This window comes from Glandiceps talaboti, chromosome 20, assembly GCF_964340395.1.
Source record: "Glandiceps talaboti chromosome 20, keGlaTala1.1, whole genome shotgun sequence".
NCBI lineage: Eukaryota > Metazoa > Hemichordata > Enteropneusta > Spengelidae > Glandiceps > Glandiceps talaboti.
In genome coordinates this window covers 8,125,300-8,142,689 of record NC_135568.1, presented here as the reverse complement: position 1 = coordinate 8,142,689, position 17,390 = coordinate 8,125,300, and the positions used below count along the sequence as shown (strand labels likewise).

General features: G+C 37.6%; 1 protein-coding gene across 2 annotated transcripts in view; it reads left to right on the top strand.

The window, feature by feature from the left end:
* LOC144450515 (mitogen-activated protein kinase kinase kinase 2-like) overlaps positions 1 to 6,240 on the top strand; it is a 60,729-nt gene extending 54,489 nt beyond the window's left edge. For both annotated transcript variants that reach the window (XM_078141157.1, XM_078141156.1), the window contains exon 15: positions 774 to 6,240. In XM_078141157.1, coding sequence (XP_077997283.1) covers positions 774 to 1,014 — 241 coding nt within the window. In that variant the 3' untranslated portion in view covers positions 1,015 to 6,240. The remainder of the gene's footprint in view (positions 1 to 773) is intronic.
* Positions 6,241 to 17,390: the final 11,150 nt, after the last annotated feature.

Below are 17,390 nucleotides of genomic sequence, written 5' to 3'. Positions count from 1 at the left end.
ACATATACCAGTCCTTGTTTTTAACTCAATATAAATTTCAAATCATTAAAGATATATGTGAAATGTATGTCGTTGTACGTACGATAACAAACTTTTTACGCAATTCTTTTAATTATGTAAAGACACAGAAACCAAGTCATTAAAGCCTGATACCCTATATTTAGGGTGTAATTACATAGAGTTACAGAAACCAAGTCATTAAAGCCTGATACCCTATATATAGGGTGTAATTACATAGAGTTACAGAAACCAAGTCATTAAAGGGTTAAGCATTTAAAATTTGCTATCAGATATGCCACCCCACTGTGAGTGTAACTACATCAATTTCCATCGATAGCTTATATCAGCTGTAGTTTTAGTTTGTGCTTATCTTAGTTTGCCTATAGCTTGATTTCCATAGTTGTATCTTAGTTTGCCTATAGCTTGATTTCCATAGTTGTATCTTAGTTTGCCTATAGCTTGATTTCCATAGTTGTATCTTAGTTTGCCTATAGCTTGATTTCCATAGTTGTATCTTAGTTTGCCTATAGCTTGATTTCCATAGTTGTATCTTAGTTTGCCTATAGCTTGATTTCCATAGTTGTATCTTAGTTTGCCTATAGCTTGATTTCCTAGTTGTATCTTTCCATAGCTTGATTTCCATAGTTGTATCTTAGTTTGCCTATAGCTTGATTTCCATAGTTGTATCTTAGTTTGCCTATAGCGTGATTTCCACAGTTGTATCTTTCCATAGCCTTGTAATTTTCTGATAATTTTTTTTTGTTTGATTGTAGGAGCATTGGTTGTACCGTTGTAGAAATGTTTACAAAGAACCCACCCTGGGCTGAATTTGAAGCCATGGCTGCCATTTTTAAAATTGCAACACAGCAAACACAACCAGATTTGCCACATTACGTGTCAGAGGACGCCAGAGACTTCCTAAAACTCATTTTTAGTAAGATTCCAGAGGACAGACCTAGTGCTGCAGAGTTGTTAAGACATCCATTTGTTACTGTCTCCTTGGTAACTGAGTGATTGATAATCAGCAAACTGAATGTTGCTGCTGTAAATTACGCACTGGAAATATATGGTGAATGTACTGCCTGTGAATGTGCAAATGATTAATTGATAAGATATGATGTCTACTGTGTAAAATGCTGCAGATTTGATCAAAGGAAAGTTACAAGGAGCAAAACATTGTCCACTTTTGGTACGCATTTTGTGATTCCAGAGCAATTTCTATGTTGTTTTTTAAATCAAATATGGAACTATTAAAGCCCTGGAGTCTTTTGAAAATTGGTAGAAAAGTATGTGTGGTTGGAGTATGAAGAGGACCACTGCCTTACAACCCTGGTCAGCTTGTTGTCATGGAGACCCAGGAACGAATGTTAAACAATGGATGTAAACGACGAATATTGTGCAAACAAATGATCACACAAACTTGTTGGATTCCAGTGTGGTTGATTTCTCAACTAACATTTATTGGAGAAGTGGAAAATGGTATTTTGTGTATCAGTCCAATATAACGGCATTTTGAAACCCAAGCAGTGACTAGTTTCAGGACTTCTAGGAATATAAAAACAAAAGAATCAATATCTGTGTATATTAATGCTTATTTTTGCATACTGCTCATCATTGCTTTTTTGGTGACGTCTTCTTGGTTTTATCAGTATTTCCATATATGGAATTTTTTCATGAATTATTCATAGCATGAGGCATTTTTTTAACCAATCAAGTTTACATTCTGCAATTTTTAAAAATACTGTCAGTCTGATTGGTCAGTGATTCTCATATGATAATTTTGAAATTATGATGTAAAATTTATTGTATGAATTGTTTCCATGCTAAGTACGGTATTATATGAAGTCATTTTTTTTTGTATTATAAAAACATAATTTTGTATAAATATAAATCGAAGGGGATCGGTGTCGAGATAATTTGATACAATGTATGAACTCAATGAAAAATGTAGTTAAAAATTGTTTATTTTGTAGTATTTGACGAGTACCTCAGCTCACTTCACTTGTCTCTTCAACAACTGTCATTGCTGTAGGCTTGTAGATATAATATGGTGGAAAAGTTCAGGTCAAATCAATTTTCAAATGAATAGCGCCCCCTGTTGACTAAATTTACGATTACTTTGTTTGAATAGCGCCCTCTAATGGTAATGGTGGGGATGCATTTAAAAAATCCTATCGTTTTAATGGAAAATTTTGTTGACTTGCCTCAAACCTGTATTCCAAGAGAATGTGGCTATCACAGAGAAGTTATTATACAGAAAAAGATCATAAAGAGAAGTTATTATCTACTTTTTTGAAACAATTTTCCTGTCTCTAGAAAAAGTATATCAAAATAACTAGTTTGATGATACCATTAACTTGAAATACAATTCTAAGTCGACCAATTTTATTGCAGACCATTCACAACTGATCTCTTTACACTCTAGCCTCTCAACTTCCTGTTTTAGATTATAACTTAGAATCTGCAGGTCATAATTTGCATATTCAAGAAAGGCTGCTTCAAGCTTTGCAGTAATGTCGTCTTTTGATTTGCATGGGTATGATTTATTGATCACTATCATGTTTAGAAATCACAAACCATGATTGGCTTGATTTCACATAGATTATGAATTACAAAATGGCAGACGACATATTGATTACAAAATGGCGGATGGGAGAATGATTCCAAAATGGCTGACAGTAGTTTTGCATTAAGATACGCATGAAGGAAGGAAGGACAAATTTTAAAATGACAAAGTATGATGCGAGTAAAATTGTGAATGACCTATCAGTTTAAAGGATTTTTTTCTATGGTGGAAAACAAATGTACATCTTGAAATGTGTTTATCTCTTTTGATACACTTTGTATTAGGCCACCCACAAAGAGACTACCCAAGCTGTCTGCATATTTGAATAAAATTTATGTCCCCAGAGAGGTTGAGATGATAAATATTTTACTTAAATAATCGTAATTATTATTAATTAGCAATAATGACATTTTAATCATGAGAAATCATAAATATGCAAATCTAATCATGAACATGCAAATCAAAGTATGAATATGCAAATCAAATGCATCCTGGCTAATGGGTAGACAATTCAACAGTTGCAGAAAACTTAATGATAGAGGGCGCTATTTATATGAATTTGGATTCATTTGTTTGGCAACATACACATGTTGAACCTAGACTGGCAAAGTGATGATTTTGATTTATATATGCATTTTTTTCCTCAATTCTGATGTTTGAAAGTAAAAATCTTGTGTGACTGAAATTTCGCATGATTGCATAACATCGTTTTTATCAAAATCATGACAGGACTCTTCTGTTTTCATCGGTGGTGAATTGGTACCAGTAATTATGCTAATTGTGTGAATGATTGACAAGTGCAAAGACCAATCATGGTGAAGCATTGTGTTTTAATACAGTCACAACTTTCACCCCATAGCAACAGGCAGACGAAATCTGACCCGAATTAGGTGACCTTTTGAATCAGATGACAGGTAACAAAAGACACCTCGTTATGAAAATATGTCTGCAATATTCACTTCTCGTAAATCGTGAACATCACAAAACTTTTTTTTACACAGAAGCGTCCAATCATGAGTCATGATGTTATGCAATTACTCAAAATTTCACTCATGCGAGATTTCAGTAATTTTATTCGAAAACATGAGAAACACATAAATAAATGAGAATCATGACTTTTCCGGCCTAATACTGAACAGAATTTGTCTGTGTGACCTACATTGTATGGACAAATGAATCCTGTTGTTAATTTCAAAGAAGATAGGCAATTTGAGGCATACATTCTTGTCATTGATTGGTGTGAAATATTAGAATCATACCGCCAAAATGTCATGTGTACAGAAATACTTTGTACGAGCTAAGATTGAAATACAGCAAACCATATATAGTTATAAATTTGTACTCCAATTACAGTACAACCATATATGGTCATAACTTTTTACACCAATTACAGTACGGCCATATATGGTCATAACATTTTACACCAATTACAGTACAACCATATATGGTCTACTTTACACCAATTACAGTGTAACTATATATGGTCATAACCTACACCGATTACAGTACAACCATATATGGTCATTATTGTGTACAATTATAGTGTAACCCATCGGATTAAAATCTGATGTTGTGAAATCGATTTTTGTATTTACCTCCTTTTCTGTTATTTTTTTCTGGTTTTGTTGTTCCAGGAGTGAATGCCGAAAGCACTCAAACTTGGAACAATAAAATTGAAAACAAACGGAAATTAAAATGAAAGAAATAGAGGTATATAAAGAAATCAAGTCATATTTACCCTCAGAATTTAATCAGATTGAGTGTAACCATATATGGTCATTACTGTGCCAGTTTCAATTTAACCATATATGGTCATTACTGTGCCAGTTTCAATTTAACCATATATGGTCATTACTGTGCCAGTTTCAATTTAACCATATATGGTCATTACTGTGGCAGTTTCAATTTAACCATATATGGTCATTACTGTGCCAGTTTCAATATAACCATATATGGTCATTACTGTGCCAGTTTCAATTTAACCATATATGGTCATTACTGTGCCAGTTTCAATTTAACCATATATGGTCATGATTTTATACACCAAGTACTGTAGAATCTCAAACAAATAAAACAGAATCATAGTAAAAACCTACAAAACAAAAAGGAAACTGTCATTCTGGAATAACGTCTATCATTTTCTACAAAATATTTCAAAAATGATGCTCACGGTGAATGATGAAACATTGTAAAAATGTGACTTAGGAGAATTAATTATCATCATTTTTACATATTTGCTACTTAATTCCGTGTTCTTGTTCAAATTGTTTCTATATTTACTGTAAAATCTTTAAAATTTGTTACTCTGTTTAAGAATGTCCCAGAAAGATTTGCTACTGTGGGTATTATTTTATTATCTACTTCAGAATTCCAGTGTCATTGAACTCAAGAACACATTATGCCATTCCAGTCAGTAAATATTGTACAACTAGTAGCAGTCAAGTGAAGTGTTTTACTGTTTGTCATCATCGTTTATGGAATCCACATCAAGTGTAAAAATATACTCCTGACTTATATTTGCTTCACACATTTTTTTTTTACAAAATAAAGAATGAAAATGTTTTACATAAAATCATCGCATCAGTGCAGTAAGGTCGTATCTGCCTATGCAATTGCTTAGCAGATACGACCTTACTGCACTGACGCAGCGAAATGTTATCAGTACAAAGAACAAGTTAGTCATAAAATGACTAGTGAGTAAACCTAAATGTCACAAGATGTCTTGGTTTGACTTAGAACAATTGATAATCACAGTTATGACACTGATTACATTAAGAGACACCTCCACATACTGGACTGGTAAATGTAACAGTATACATTTACACTTGATATGTATACTGTAAATGACTATGACAAGCAGTGCAAATGCTTTAGTTGACTGTTACCGGTTGTATTTACCATTCCATCTGCTATCATTAATTTAGTCTTGGTTTCTCAGACTCTGCTTACTTTCACCATCACCGCCCGAAAGTCTGGAGGAGTGCTACGTAAGTGATTGGACCATGATGGCTGCACAGCGAGGCTGACCGACAACATGACAAACTCTGTAGTAATATCACACAGTGGCAACTCTTGCTAAAAACTAAGTTGATTTCCTTCAAAAAATTTTGTATTGTGATTTTCATGCAATATATACAGAGCTGATGAAAATGAAAGTCACAGTCACCATCTTATGTTACAATCACTAATACAGCATTGTCCTAGTCTCTGGTGTCGACAGAAGTCAAAGAATTCTGGGTAACCACGACTATCAATCATAAAATGGAACTTGCAAACCAGCCATCTTGAATAGTGGATATGCATGGGAAGTACATCGTATCTGTCATTTTGAATGATGCATTCTGGGAATACAAGTCCACCAATGAACAAATTAAATTAAACTGTTACATTGCTTTGACCATAGATAATCTAGTCTTGGTCACCCAGACCCTTCCTGGAGAACTAGGCTACACTTCTGATCATCACAGATTTGATAAGTATTGCTACAACTACAATGAAGTGCAATTTGGCTTTTGTAGGCTATTCTGATATGACCTTTGACCTGTGACCTATGACTTGTTTTATTTGACTTGAGATTCTACTGTATATGACAGAATTTAACAGTGTCTAAATTGTATGCTGAGTTTCTGTAAACTTGACTTTTAGTGATGATGACAATCGAATAAAACATGGGGGTGGGATGACTATAAGAAATGTTGTGTCTGGTCTTGTTTTTTGTTCACACTACATTCTAGATCGCACGTTACATGTAATGGTACTCGCTTTGTCTCTCATACCACACTTGTGTCGAGAATGTGAAACTTACGTTTTGAAAAATTGTGCCGAATAACCTGATTACAATCACGAAAACGCTATTCAAAGGAAGTCGTTTAAATCAGTTCAAATTGTAATTACCGAGGTCTTCACATTATCAACATAAATGTTAAACAGAGTACCGCTATGACAACACCTGAATGACACATAACCCAGCTTTCCTAAAACATGTTGACTTTCAATCTAGCAATCCTAATCCATGCCTATACTAAGTAGTCAAGTACTACATAAGATTTTTTTTATTCATGAGGCGATTAGACAGAAAATTACGCTTTCCACAACAATACCAAACAAAGGAGCAAAGACCGATGGTTCCCGAGGAGCAAATCACGGTTTTCTCGGTAACCTTCGGCGTACGTTTGAACAATAGAAACCCTCGCAAACTTCCAGAGATGATTACAGAGCTTATAAGCCCCCTATGAACACATCGGAACCATACCCATCACCTCTAGGCTCCTGTCTTGCCTGTGGTGCTAACGGATACCCGTAATTTTCTGTTTCATCGCCTCATGAATAAAAAAAATCAGAATGTCTTAAAATCTTCTCATGATTAGACTCTGACCAATGTGTGAGGGCGCCCATTACAACATACTATACTGACCGGACCGGGCCGGGATGGGTTGATTCTGGTATCACCTGTTGCTATTGGCAAAACAAAGAAACTGACATTTTTCACCTCTTACGTAATAAGTTGTTTTCCCTGTGCCCATGACCCAGGCCAATAATATGTTAGAAGTTTTTAATAGAGAAACATAAAATTTAGAATTGATTTTTGATAATTTAAGGTTAATATATATCTGCGATGGGAAATTATTCAACGAAATACAAATATGAATATAAGGTAGATAGCAGTATACATCATGAAAGTCAATTTCTTCACAGACGTAAAAAAATCAGACAATTTGTCTTTATGGTTGGCCATGATGAGGCGCCCTCACGCATCGATCTCTTATCGCGTTGTGACAAGTCTGATAAAGAATTCTGATTTTTTTTATTCATGAGGCGATGAAACAGAAAATTACGGGAATTAACTAGCACCACAGACAAGATATAAGCCTAGAGGTAATGGGTATAGTTCCGATGTGTTCATAGGGGGCTTATAAGCACTGTAATCGTCTCTGGAAGTTTGCAAGGCTTTCTTTTGTTCTAACATACGCCGAAAGTTACCGAGAAAACCGTGATTTGCTCTTCGGGAACTATCGGCGCCTTTGATTTCCACAGTGACGCCGAACAAAGAAGCAAAGACCGATTGTTGCCGAAGAGCAAATCACGGTTTTGTCGGTAACTGTCGGCACATGTTTGAACAATAGAAACCTTTGCAAACTACCAGAGACGATTGCAGAGCTTATAAGCCCCATATGAACACATCGGAACCATACCCATTACCTCTAGGCTTATATTTTGGCCGTGGTGCGAACTGATTCCCGTAATTTTTTGTTTCATCGCCTCATGAATAAAAAAAATCAGAATTCTTAAACCATTTAGAGAGCGATGGTTGAGGGCACCCTATTACGGCGTACCATACAGACCCAGGCCGGAATGGGTTGATTCTGGGATCACCTGTGGCTATTAGCAATACAAAGAAATGACATTTCTCACCTGTTAAGTGATAATTCGTTTTCACTGTGCCCATGGCCCAAGTATATACGTATAAGAGAAGTTTTTAATGCAGAAACATAAAATTTACGAGGGATTTTTGATAATTTAAGATAAATATGTATCTGCGATGGGAAATTATTCAATGAAATACAAATATGAATATAAAGTAGATGGCAGTATACATCATGAAAGCCCGTTTCTTCACAGACGTAAAAAAAATTGTCTTTACATATGGTTGGCAGTGATGAGGCGCCCTCATACAGCGATCTCTTATCGCGTTGTGACAAGTCTGATAAAGAATTCTGATTTTTTTTATTCATGAGGCGATGAAACAGAAAATTACGGGAATTAACTAGCACCACAGACAAGATATAAGCCTAGAGGTAATGGGTATAGTTCCGATGTGTTCATAGGGGGCTTCTAAGCACTGTAATCGTCTCTGGAAGTTTGCAAGGCTTTCTTTTGTTCTAACATACGCCGAAAGTTACCGAGAAAACCGTGATTTGCTCTTCGGGAACTATCGGCGCCTTTGATTTCCACAGCGACGCCGAACAAAGAAGCAAAGACCGATTGTTGCCGAAGAGCAAATCACGGTTTTGTCGGTAACTGTCGGCACATGTTTGAACAATAGAAACCTTTGCAAACTACCAGAGACGATTGCAGAGCGTATAAGCCCCATATGAACACATCGGAACCATACCCATTACCTCTAGGCTTATATCTTGCCCGTGGTGCGAACTGATTCCCGTAATTTTTTGTTTCATCGCCTCATGAATAAAAAAAATCAGAATTCTTAAACCATTTAGAGAGCGATGGTTGAGGACACCCTATTACGGCGTACCATACAGTCCCAGGCCGGAATGGGTTGATTCTGGGATCACCTGTTGCTATTAGCAATACAAAGAAATGACATTTCTCACCTGTTAAGTGATAATTCGTTTTCACTGTGCCCATGGCCCAAGTATACGTATAAGAGAAGTTTTTAATGCAGAAACATAAAATTTAGGAGGGATTTTTGATAATTTAAGATAAATATGTATCTGCGATGGGAAATTATTCAATGAAATACAAATATGAATATAAAGTAGATGGCAGTATACATCATGAAAGCCCGTTTCTTCACAGACGTAAAAAAAAATTGTCTTTACATATGGTTGGCAGTGATGAGGCGCCCTCATACATCGATCTCTTATCGCGTTGTGACAAGTCTGATAAAGAATTCTGATTTTTTTTATTCATGAGGCGATGAAACAGAAAATTACGGGAATTAACTAGCACCACAGACAAGATATAAGCCTAGAGGTAATGGGTATAGTTCCGATGCGTTCATAGGGGGCTTATAAGCACTGTAATCGTCTCTGGAAGTTTGCAAGGCTTTCTTTTGTTCTAACATACGCCGAAAGTTACCGAGAAAACCGGGATTTGCTCTTCGGGAACTATCGGCGCCTTTGATTTCCACAGCGACGCCGAACAAAGAAGCAAAGACCGATCGTTGCCGAAGAGCAAATCACGGTTTTGTCGGTAACTGTCGGCACATGTTTGAACAATAGAAACCTTTGCAAACTACCAGAGACGATTGCAGAGCTTATAAGCCCCATATGAACACATCGGAACCATACCCATTACCTCTAGGCTTATATCTTGCCCGTGGTGCGAACTGATTCCCGTAATTTTTTGTTTCATCGCCTCATGAATAAAAAAAATCAGAATTCTTAAACCATTTAGAGAGCGATGGTTGAGGGCACCCTATTACGGCGTACCATACAGACCCAGGCCGGAATGGGTTGATTCTGGGATCACCTGTTGCTATTAGCAATACAAAGAAATGACATTTCTCACCTGTTAAGTGATAATTCGTTTTCACTGTGCCCATGGCCCAAGTATACGTATAAGAGAAGTTTTTAATGCAGAAACATAAAATTTAGGAGGGATTTTTGATAATTTAAGATACATATGTATCTGCGATGGGAAATTATTCAATGAAATACAAATATGAATATAAAGTAGATGGCAGTATACATCATGAAAGCCCGTTTCTTCACAGACGTAAAAAAAAATTGTCTTTACATATGGTTGGCAGTGATGAGGCGCCCTCATACATCGATCTCTTATCGCGTTGTGACAAGTCTGATAAAGAATTCTGATTTTTTTTATTCATGAGGCGATGAAACAGAAAATTACGGGAATTAAGTAGCACCACAGACAAGATATAAGCCTAGAGGTAATGGGTATAGTTCCGATGTGTTCATAGGGGGCTTATAAGCACTGTAATCGTCTCTGGAAGTTTGCAAGGCTTTCTTTTGTTCTAACATACGCCGAAAGTTACCGAGAAAACCGTGATTTGCTCTTCGGGAACTATCGGCGCCTTTGATTTCCACAGCGACGCCGAACAAAGAAGCAAAGACCGATTGTTGCCGAAGAGCAAATCACGGTTTTGTCGGTAACTGTCGGCACATGTTTGAACAATAGAAACCTTTGCAAACTACCAGAGACGATTGCAGAGCTTATAAGCCCCATATGAACACATCGGAACCATACCCATTACCTCTAGGCTTATATTTTGGCCGTGGTGCGAACTGATTCCCGTAATTTTTTGTTTCATCGCCTCATGAATAAAAAAAATCAGAATTCTTAAACCATTTAGAGAGCGATGGTTGAGGGCACCCTATTACGGCGTACCATACAGACCCAGGCCGGAATGGGTTGATTCTGGGATCACCTGTTGCTATTAGCAATATAAAGAAATGACATTTCTCACCTGTTAAGTGATAATTCGTTTTCACTGTGCCCATGGCCCAAGTATATACGTATAAGAGAAGTTTTTGATGCAGAAACATAAAATTTACGAGGGATTTTTGATAATTTAAGATACATATGTATCTGCGATGGGAAATTATTCAATGAAATACAAATATGAATATAAAGTAGATGGCAGTATACATCATGAAAGCCCGTTTCTTCACAGACGTAAAAAAAATTGTCTTTACATATGGTTGGCAGTGATGAGGCGCCCTCATACAGCGATCTCTTATCGCGTTGTGACAAGTCTGATAAAGAATTCTGATTTTTTTTATTCATGAGGCGATGAAACAGAAAATTACGGGAATTAACTAGCACCACAGACAAGATATAAGCCTAGAGGTAATGGGTATAGTTCCGATGTGTTCATAGGGGGCTTCTAAGCACTGTAATCGTCTCTGGAAGTTTGCAAGGCTTTCTTTTGTTCTAACATACGCCGAAAGTTACCGAGAAAACCGTGATTTGCTCTTCGGGAACTATCGGCGCCTTTGATTTCCACAGCGACGCCGAACAAAGAAGCAAATACCGATCGTTGCCGAAGAGCAAATCACGGTTTTGTCGGTAACTGTCGGCACATGTTTGAACAATAGAAACCTTTGCAAACTACCAGAGACGATTGCAGAGCTTATAAGCCCCATATGAACACATCGGAACCATACCCATTACCTCTAGGCTTATATCTTGCCCGTGGTGCGAACTGATTCCCGTAATTTTTTGTTTCATCGCCTCATGAATAAAAAAAATCAGAATTCTTAAACCATTTAGAGAGCGATGGTTGAGGGCACCCTATTACGGCGTACCATACAGTCCCAGGCCGGAATGGGTTGATTCTGGGATCACCTGTAGCTATTAGCAATACAAAGAAAAAACATTTCTCACCTGTTAAGTGATAATTCGTTTTCACTGTGCCCATGGCCCAAGTATACGTATAAGAGAAGTTTTTAATGCAGAAACATAAAATTTAGGAGGGATTTTTGATAATTTAAGATAAATATGTATCTGCGATGGGAAATTATTCAATGAAATACAAATATGAATATAAAGTAGATGGCAGTATACATCATGAAAGCCCGTTTCTTCACAGACGTAAAAAAAAATTGTCTTTACATATGGTTGGCAGTGATGAGGCGCCCTCATACATCGATCTCTTATCGCGTTGTGACAAGTCTGATAAAGAATTCTGATTTTTTTTATTCATGAGGCGATGAAACAGAAAATTACGGGAATTAATTAGCACCACAGACAAGATATAAGCCTAGAGGTAATGGGTATAGTTCCGATGTGTTCATAGGGGGCTTATAAGCACTGTAATCGTCTCTGGAAGTTTGCAAGGCTTTCTTTTGTTCTAACATACGCCGAAAGTTACCGAGAAAACCGTGATTTGCTCTTCGGGAACTATCGGCGCCTTTGATTTCCACAGCGACGCCGAACAAAGAAGCAAAGACCGATTGTTGCCGAAGAGCAAATCACGGTTTTGTCGGTAACTGTCGGCACATGTTTGAACAATAGAAACCTTTGCAAACTACCAGAGACGATTGCAGAGCTTATAAGCCCCATATGAACACATCGGAACCATACCCATTACCTCTAGGCTTATATTTTGGCCGTGGTGCGAACTGATTCCCGTAATTTTTTGTTTCATCGCCTCATGAATAAAAAAAATCAGAATTCTTAAACCATTTAGAGAGCGATGGTTGAGGGCACCCTATTACGGCGTACCATACAGTCCCAGGCCGGAATGGGTTGATTCTGGGATCACCTGTTGCTATTAGCAATACAAAGAAAAGACATTTCTCACCTGTTAAGTGATAATTCGTTTTCACTGTGCCCATGGCCCAAGTATACGTATAAGAGAAGTTTTTAATGCAGAAACATAAAATTTAGGAGGGATTTTTGATAATTTAAGATAAATATGTATCTGCGATGGGAAATTATTCAATGAAATACAAATATGAATATAAAGTAGATGGCAGTATACATCATGAAAGCCCGTTTCTTCACAGACGTAAAAAAAAATTGTCTTTACATATGGTTGGCAGTGATGAGGCGCCCTCATACATCGATCTCTTATCGCGTTGTGACAAGTCTGATAAAGAATTCTGATTTTTTTTATTCATGAGGCGATGAAACAGAAAATTACGGGAATTAATTAGCACCACAGACAAGATATAAGCCTAGAGGTAATGGGTATAGTTCCGATGTGTTCATAGGGGGCTTCTAAGCACTGTAATCGTCTCTGGAAGTTTGCAAGGCTTTCTTTTGTTCTAACATACGCCGAAAGTTACCGAGAAAACCGTGATTTGCTCTTCGGGAACTATCGGCGCCTTTGATTTCCACAGCGACGCCGAACAAAGAAGCAAATACCGATCGTTGCCGAAGAGCAAATCACGGTTTTGTCGGTAACTGTCGGCACATGTTTGAACAATAGAAACCTTTGCAAACTACCAGAGACGATTGCAGAGCTTATAAGCCCCATATGAACACATCGGAACCATACCCATTACCTCTAGGCTTATATCTTGCCCGTGGTGCGAACTGATTCCCGTAATTTTTTGTTTCATCGCCTCATGAATAAAAAAAATCAGAATTCTTAAACCATTTAGAGAGCGATGGTTGAGGGCACCCTATTACGGCGTACCATACAGTCCCAGGCCGGAATGGGTTGATTCTGGGATCACCTGTAGCTATTAGCAATACAAAGAAAAGACATTTCTCACCTGTTAAGTGATAATTCGTTTTCACTGTGCCCATGGCCCAAGTATACGTATAAGAGAAGTTTTTAATGCAGAAACATAAAATTTACGAGGGATTTTTGATAATTTAAGATACATATGTATCTGCGATGGGAAATTATTCAATGAAATACAAATATGAATATAAAGTAGATGGCAGTATACATCATGAAAGCCCGTTTCTTCACAGACGTAAAAAAAATTGTCTTTACATATGGTTGGCAGTGATGAGGCGCCCTCATACATCGATCTCTTATCGCGTTGTGACAAGTCTGATAAAGAATTCTGATTTTTTTTATTCATGAGGCGATGAAACAGAAAATTACGGGAATTAATTAGCACCACAGACAAGATATAAGCCTAGAGGTAATGGGTATAGTTCCGATGTGTTCATAGGGGGCTTATAAGCACTGTAATCGTCTCTGGAAGTTTGCAAGGCTTTCTTTTGTTCTAACATACGCCGAAAGTTACCGAGAAAACCGTGATTTGCTCTTCGGGAACTATCGGCGCCTTTGATTTCCACAGCGACGCCGAACAAAGAAGCAAAGACCGATTGTTGCCGAAGAGCAAATCACGGTTTTGTCGGTAACTGTCGGCACATGTTTGAACAATAGAAACCTTTGCAAACTACCAGAGACGATTGCAGAGCTTATAAGCCCCATATGAACACATCGGAACCATACCCATTACCTCTAGGCTTATATTTTGGCCGTGGTGCGAACTGATTCCCGTAATTTTTTGTTTCATCGCCTCATGAATAAAAAAAATCAGAATTCTTAAACCATTTAGAGAGCGATGGTTGAGGGCACCCTATTACGGCGTACCATACAGACCCAGGCCGGAATGGGTTGATTCTGGGATCACCTGTTGCTATTAGCAATACAAAGAAATGACATTTCTCACCTGTTAAGTGATAATTCGTTTTCACTGTGCCCATGGCCCAAGTATACGTATAAGAGAAGTTTTTAATGCAGAAACATAAAATTTAGGAGGGATTTTTGATAATTTAAGATACATATGTATCTGCGATGGGAAATTATTCAATGAAATACAAATATGAATATAAAGTAGATGGCAGTATACATCATGAAAGCCCGTTTCTTCACAGACGTAAAAAAAAATTGTCTTTACATATGGTTGGCAGTGATGAGGCGCCCTCATACATCGATCTCTTATCGCGTTGTGACAAGTCTGATAAAGAATTCTGATTTTTTTTATTCATGAGGCGATGAAACAGAAAATTACGGGAATTAAGTAGCACCACAGACAAGATATAAGCCTAGAGGTAATGGGTATAGTTCCGATGTGTTCATAGGGGGCTTATAAGCACTGTAATCGTCTCTGGAAGTTTGCAAGGCTTTCTTTTGTTCTAACATACGCCGAAAGTTACCGAGAAAACCGTGATTTGCTCTTCGGGAACTATCGGCGCCTTTGATTTCCACAGCGACGCCGAACAAAGAAGCAAAGACCGATTGTTGCCGAAGAGCAAATCACGGTTTTGTCGGTAACTGTCGGCACATGTTTGAACAATAGAAACCTTTGCAAACTACCAGAGACGATTGCAGAGCTTATAAGCCCCATATGAACACATCGGAACCATACCCATTACCTCTAGGCTTATATTTTGGCCGTGGTGCGAACTGATTCCCGTAATTTTTTGTTTCATCGCCTCATGAATAAAAAAAATCAGAATTCTTAAACCATTTAGAGAGCGATGGTTGAGGGCACCCTATTACGGCGTACCATACAGACCCAGGCCGGAATGGGTTGATTCTGGGATCACCTGTTGCTATTAGCAATATAAAGAAATGACATTTCTCACCTGTTAAGTGATAATTCGTTTTCACTGTGCCCATGGCCCAAGTATATACGTATAAGAGAAGTTTTTGATGCAGAAACATAAAATTTACGAGGGATTTTTGATAATTTAAGATACATATGTATCTGCGATGGGAAATTATTCAATGAAATACAAATATGAATATAAAGTAGATGGCAGTATACATCATGAAAGCCCGTTTCTTCACAGACGTAAAAAAAATTGTCTTTACATATGGTTGGCAGTGATGAGGCGCCCTCATACAGCGATCTCTTATCGCGTTGTGACAAGTCTGATAAAGAATTCTGATTTTTTTTATTCATGAGGCGATGAAACAGAAAATTACGGGAATTAACTAGCACCACAGACAAGATATAAGCCTAGAGGTAATGGGTATAGTTCCGATGTGTTCATAGGGGGCTTCTAAGCACTGTAATCGTCTCTGGAAGTTTGCAAGGCTTTCTTTTGTTCTAACATACGCCGAAAGTTACCGAGAAAACCGTGATTTGCTCTTCGGGAACTATCGGCGCCTTTGATTTCCACAGCGACGCCGAACAAAGAAGCAAATACCGATCGTTGCCGAAGAGCAAATCACGGTTTTGTCGGTAACTGTCGGCACATGTTTGAACAATAGAAACCTTTGCAAACTACCAGAGACGATTGCAGAGCTTATAAGCCCCATATGAACACATCGGAACCATACCCATTACCTCTAGGCTTATATCTTGCCCGTGGTGCGAACTGATTCCCGTAATTTTTTGTTTCATCGCCTCATGAATAAAAAAAATCAGAATTCTTAAACCATTTAGAGAGCGATGGTTGAGGGCACCCTATTACGGCGTACCATACAGTCCCAGGCCGGAATGGGTTGATTCTGGGATCACCTGTAGCTATTAGCAATACAAAGAAAAAACATTTCTCACCTGTTAAGTGATAATTCGTTTTCACTGTGCCCATGGCCCAAGTATACGTATAAGAGAAGTTTTTAATGCAGAAACATAAAATTTAGGAGGGATTTTTGATAATTTAAGATAAATATGTATCTGCGATGGGAAATTATTCAATGAAATACAAATATGAATATAAAGTAGATGGCAGTATACATCATGAAAGCCCGTTTCTTCACAGACGTAAAAAAAATTGTCTTTACATATGGTTGGCAGTGATGAGGCGCCCTCATACATCGATCTCTTATCGCGTTGTGACAAGTCTGATAAAGAATTCTGATTTTTTTTATTCATGAGGCGATGAAACAGAAAATTACGGGAATTAATTAGCACCACAGACAAGATATAAGCCTAGAGGTAATGGGTATAGTTCCGATGTGTTCATAGGGGGCTTATAAGCACTGTAATCGTCTCTGGAAGTTTGCAAGGCTTTCTTTTGTTCTAACATACGCCGAAAGTTACCGAGAAAACCGTGATTTGCTCTTCGGGAACTATCGGCGCCTTTGATTTCCACAGCGACGCCGAACAAAGAAGCAAAGACCGATTGTTGCCGAAGAGCAAATCACGGTTTTGTCGGTAACTGTCGGCACATGTTTGAACAATAGAAACCTTTGCAAACTACCAGAGACGATTGCAGAGCTTATAAGCCCCATATGAACACATCGGAACCATACCCATTACCTCTAGGCTTATATTTTGGCCGTGGTGCGAACTGATTCCCGTAATTTTTTGTTTCATCGCCTCATGAATAAAAAAAATCAGAATTCTTAAACCATTTAGAGAGCGATGGTTGAGGGCACCCTATTACGGCGTACCATACAGTCCCAGGCCGGAATGGGTTGATTCTGGGATCACCTGTTGCTATTAGCAATACAAAGAAAAGACATTTCTCACCTGTTAAGTGATAATTCGTTTTCACTGTGCCCATGGCCCAAGTATACGTATAAGAGAAGTTTTTAATGCAGAAACATAAAATTTAGGAGGGATTTTTGATAATTTAAGATAAATATGTATCTGCGATGGGAAATTATTCAATGAAATACAAATATGAATATAAAGTAGATGGCAGTATACATCATGAAAGCCCGTTTCTTCACAGACGTAAAAAAAAATTG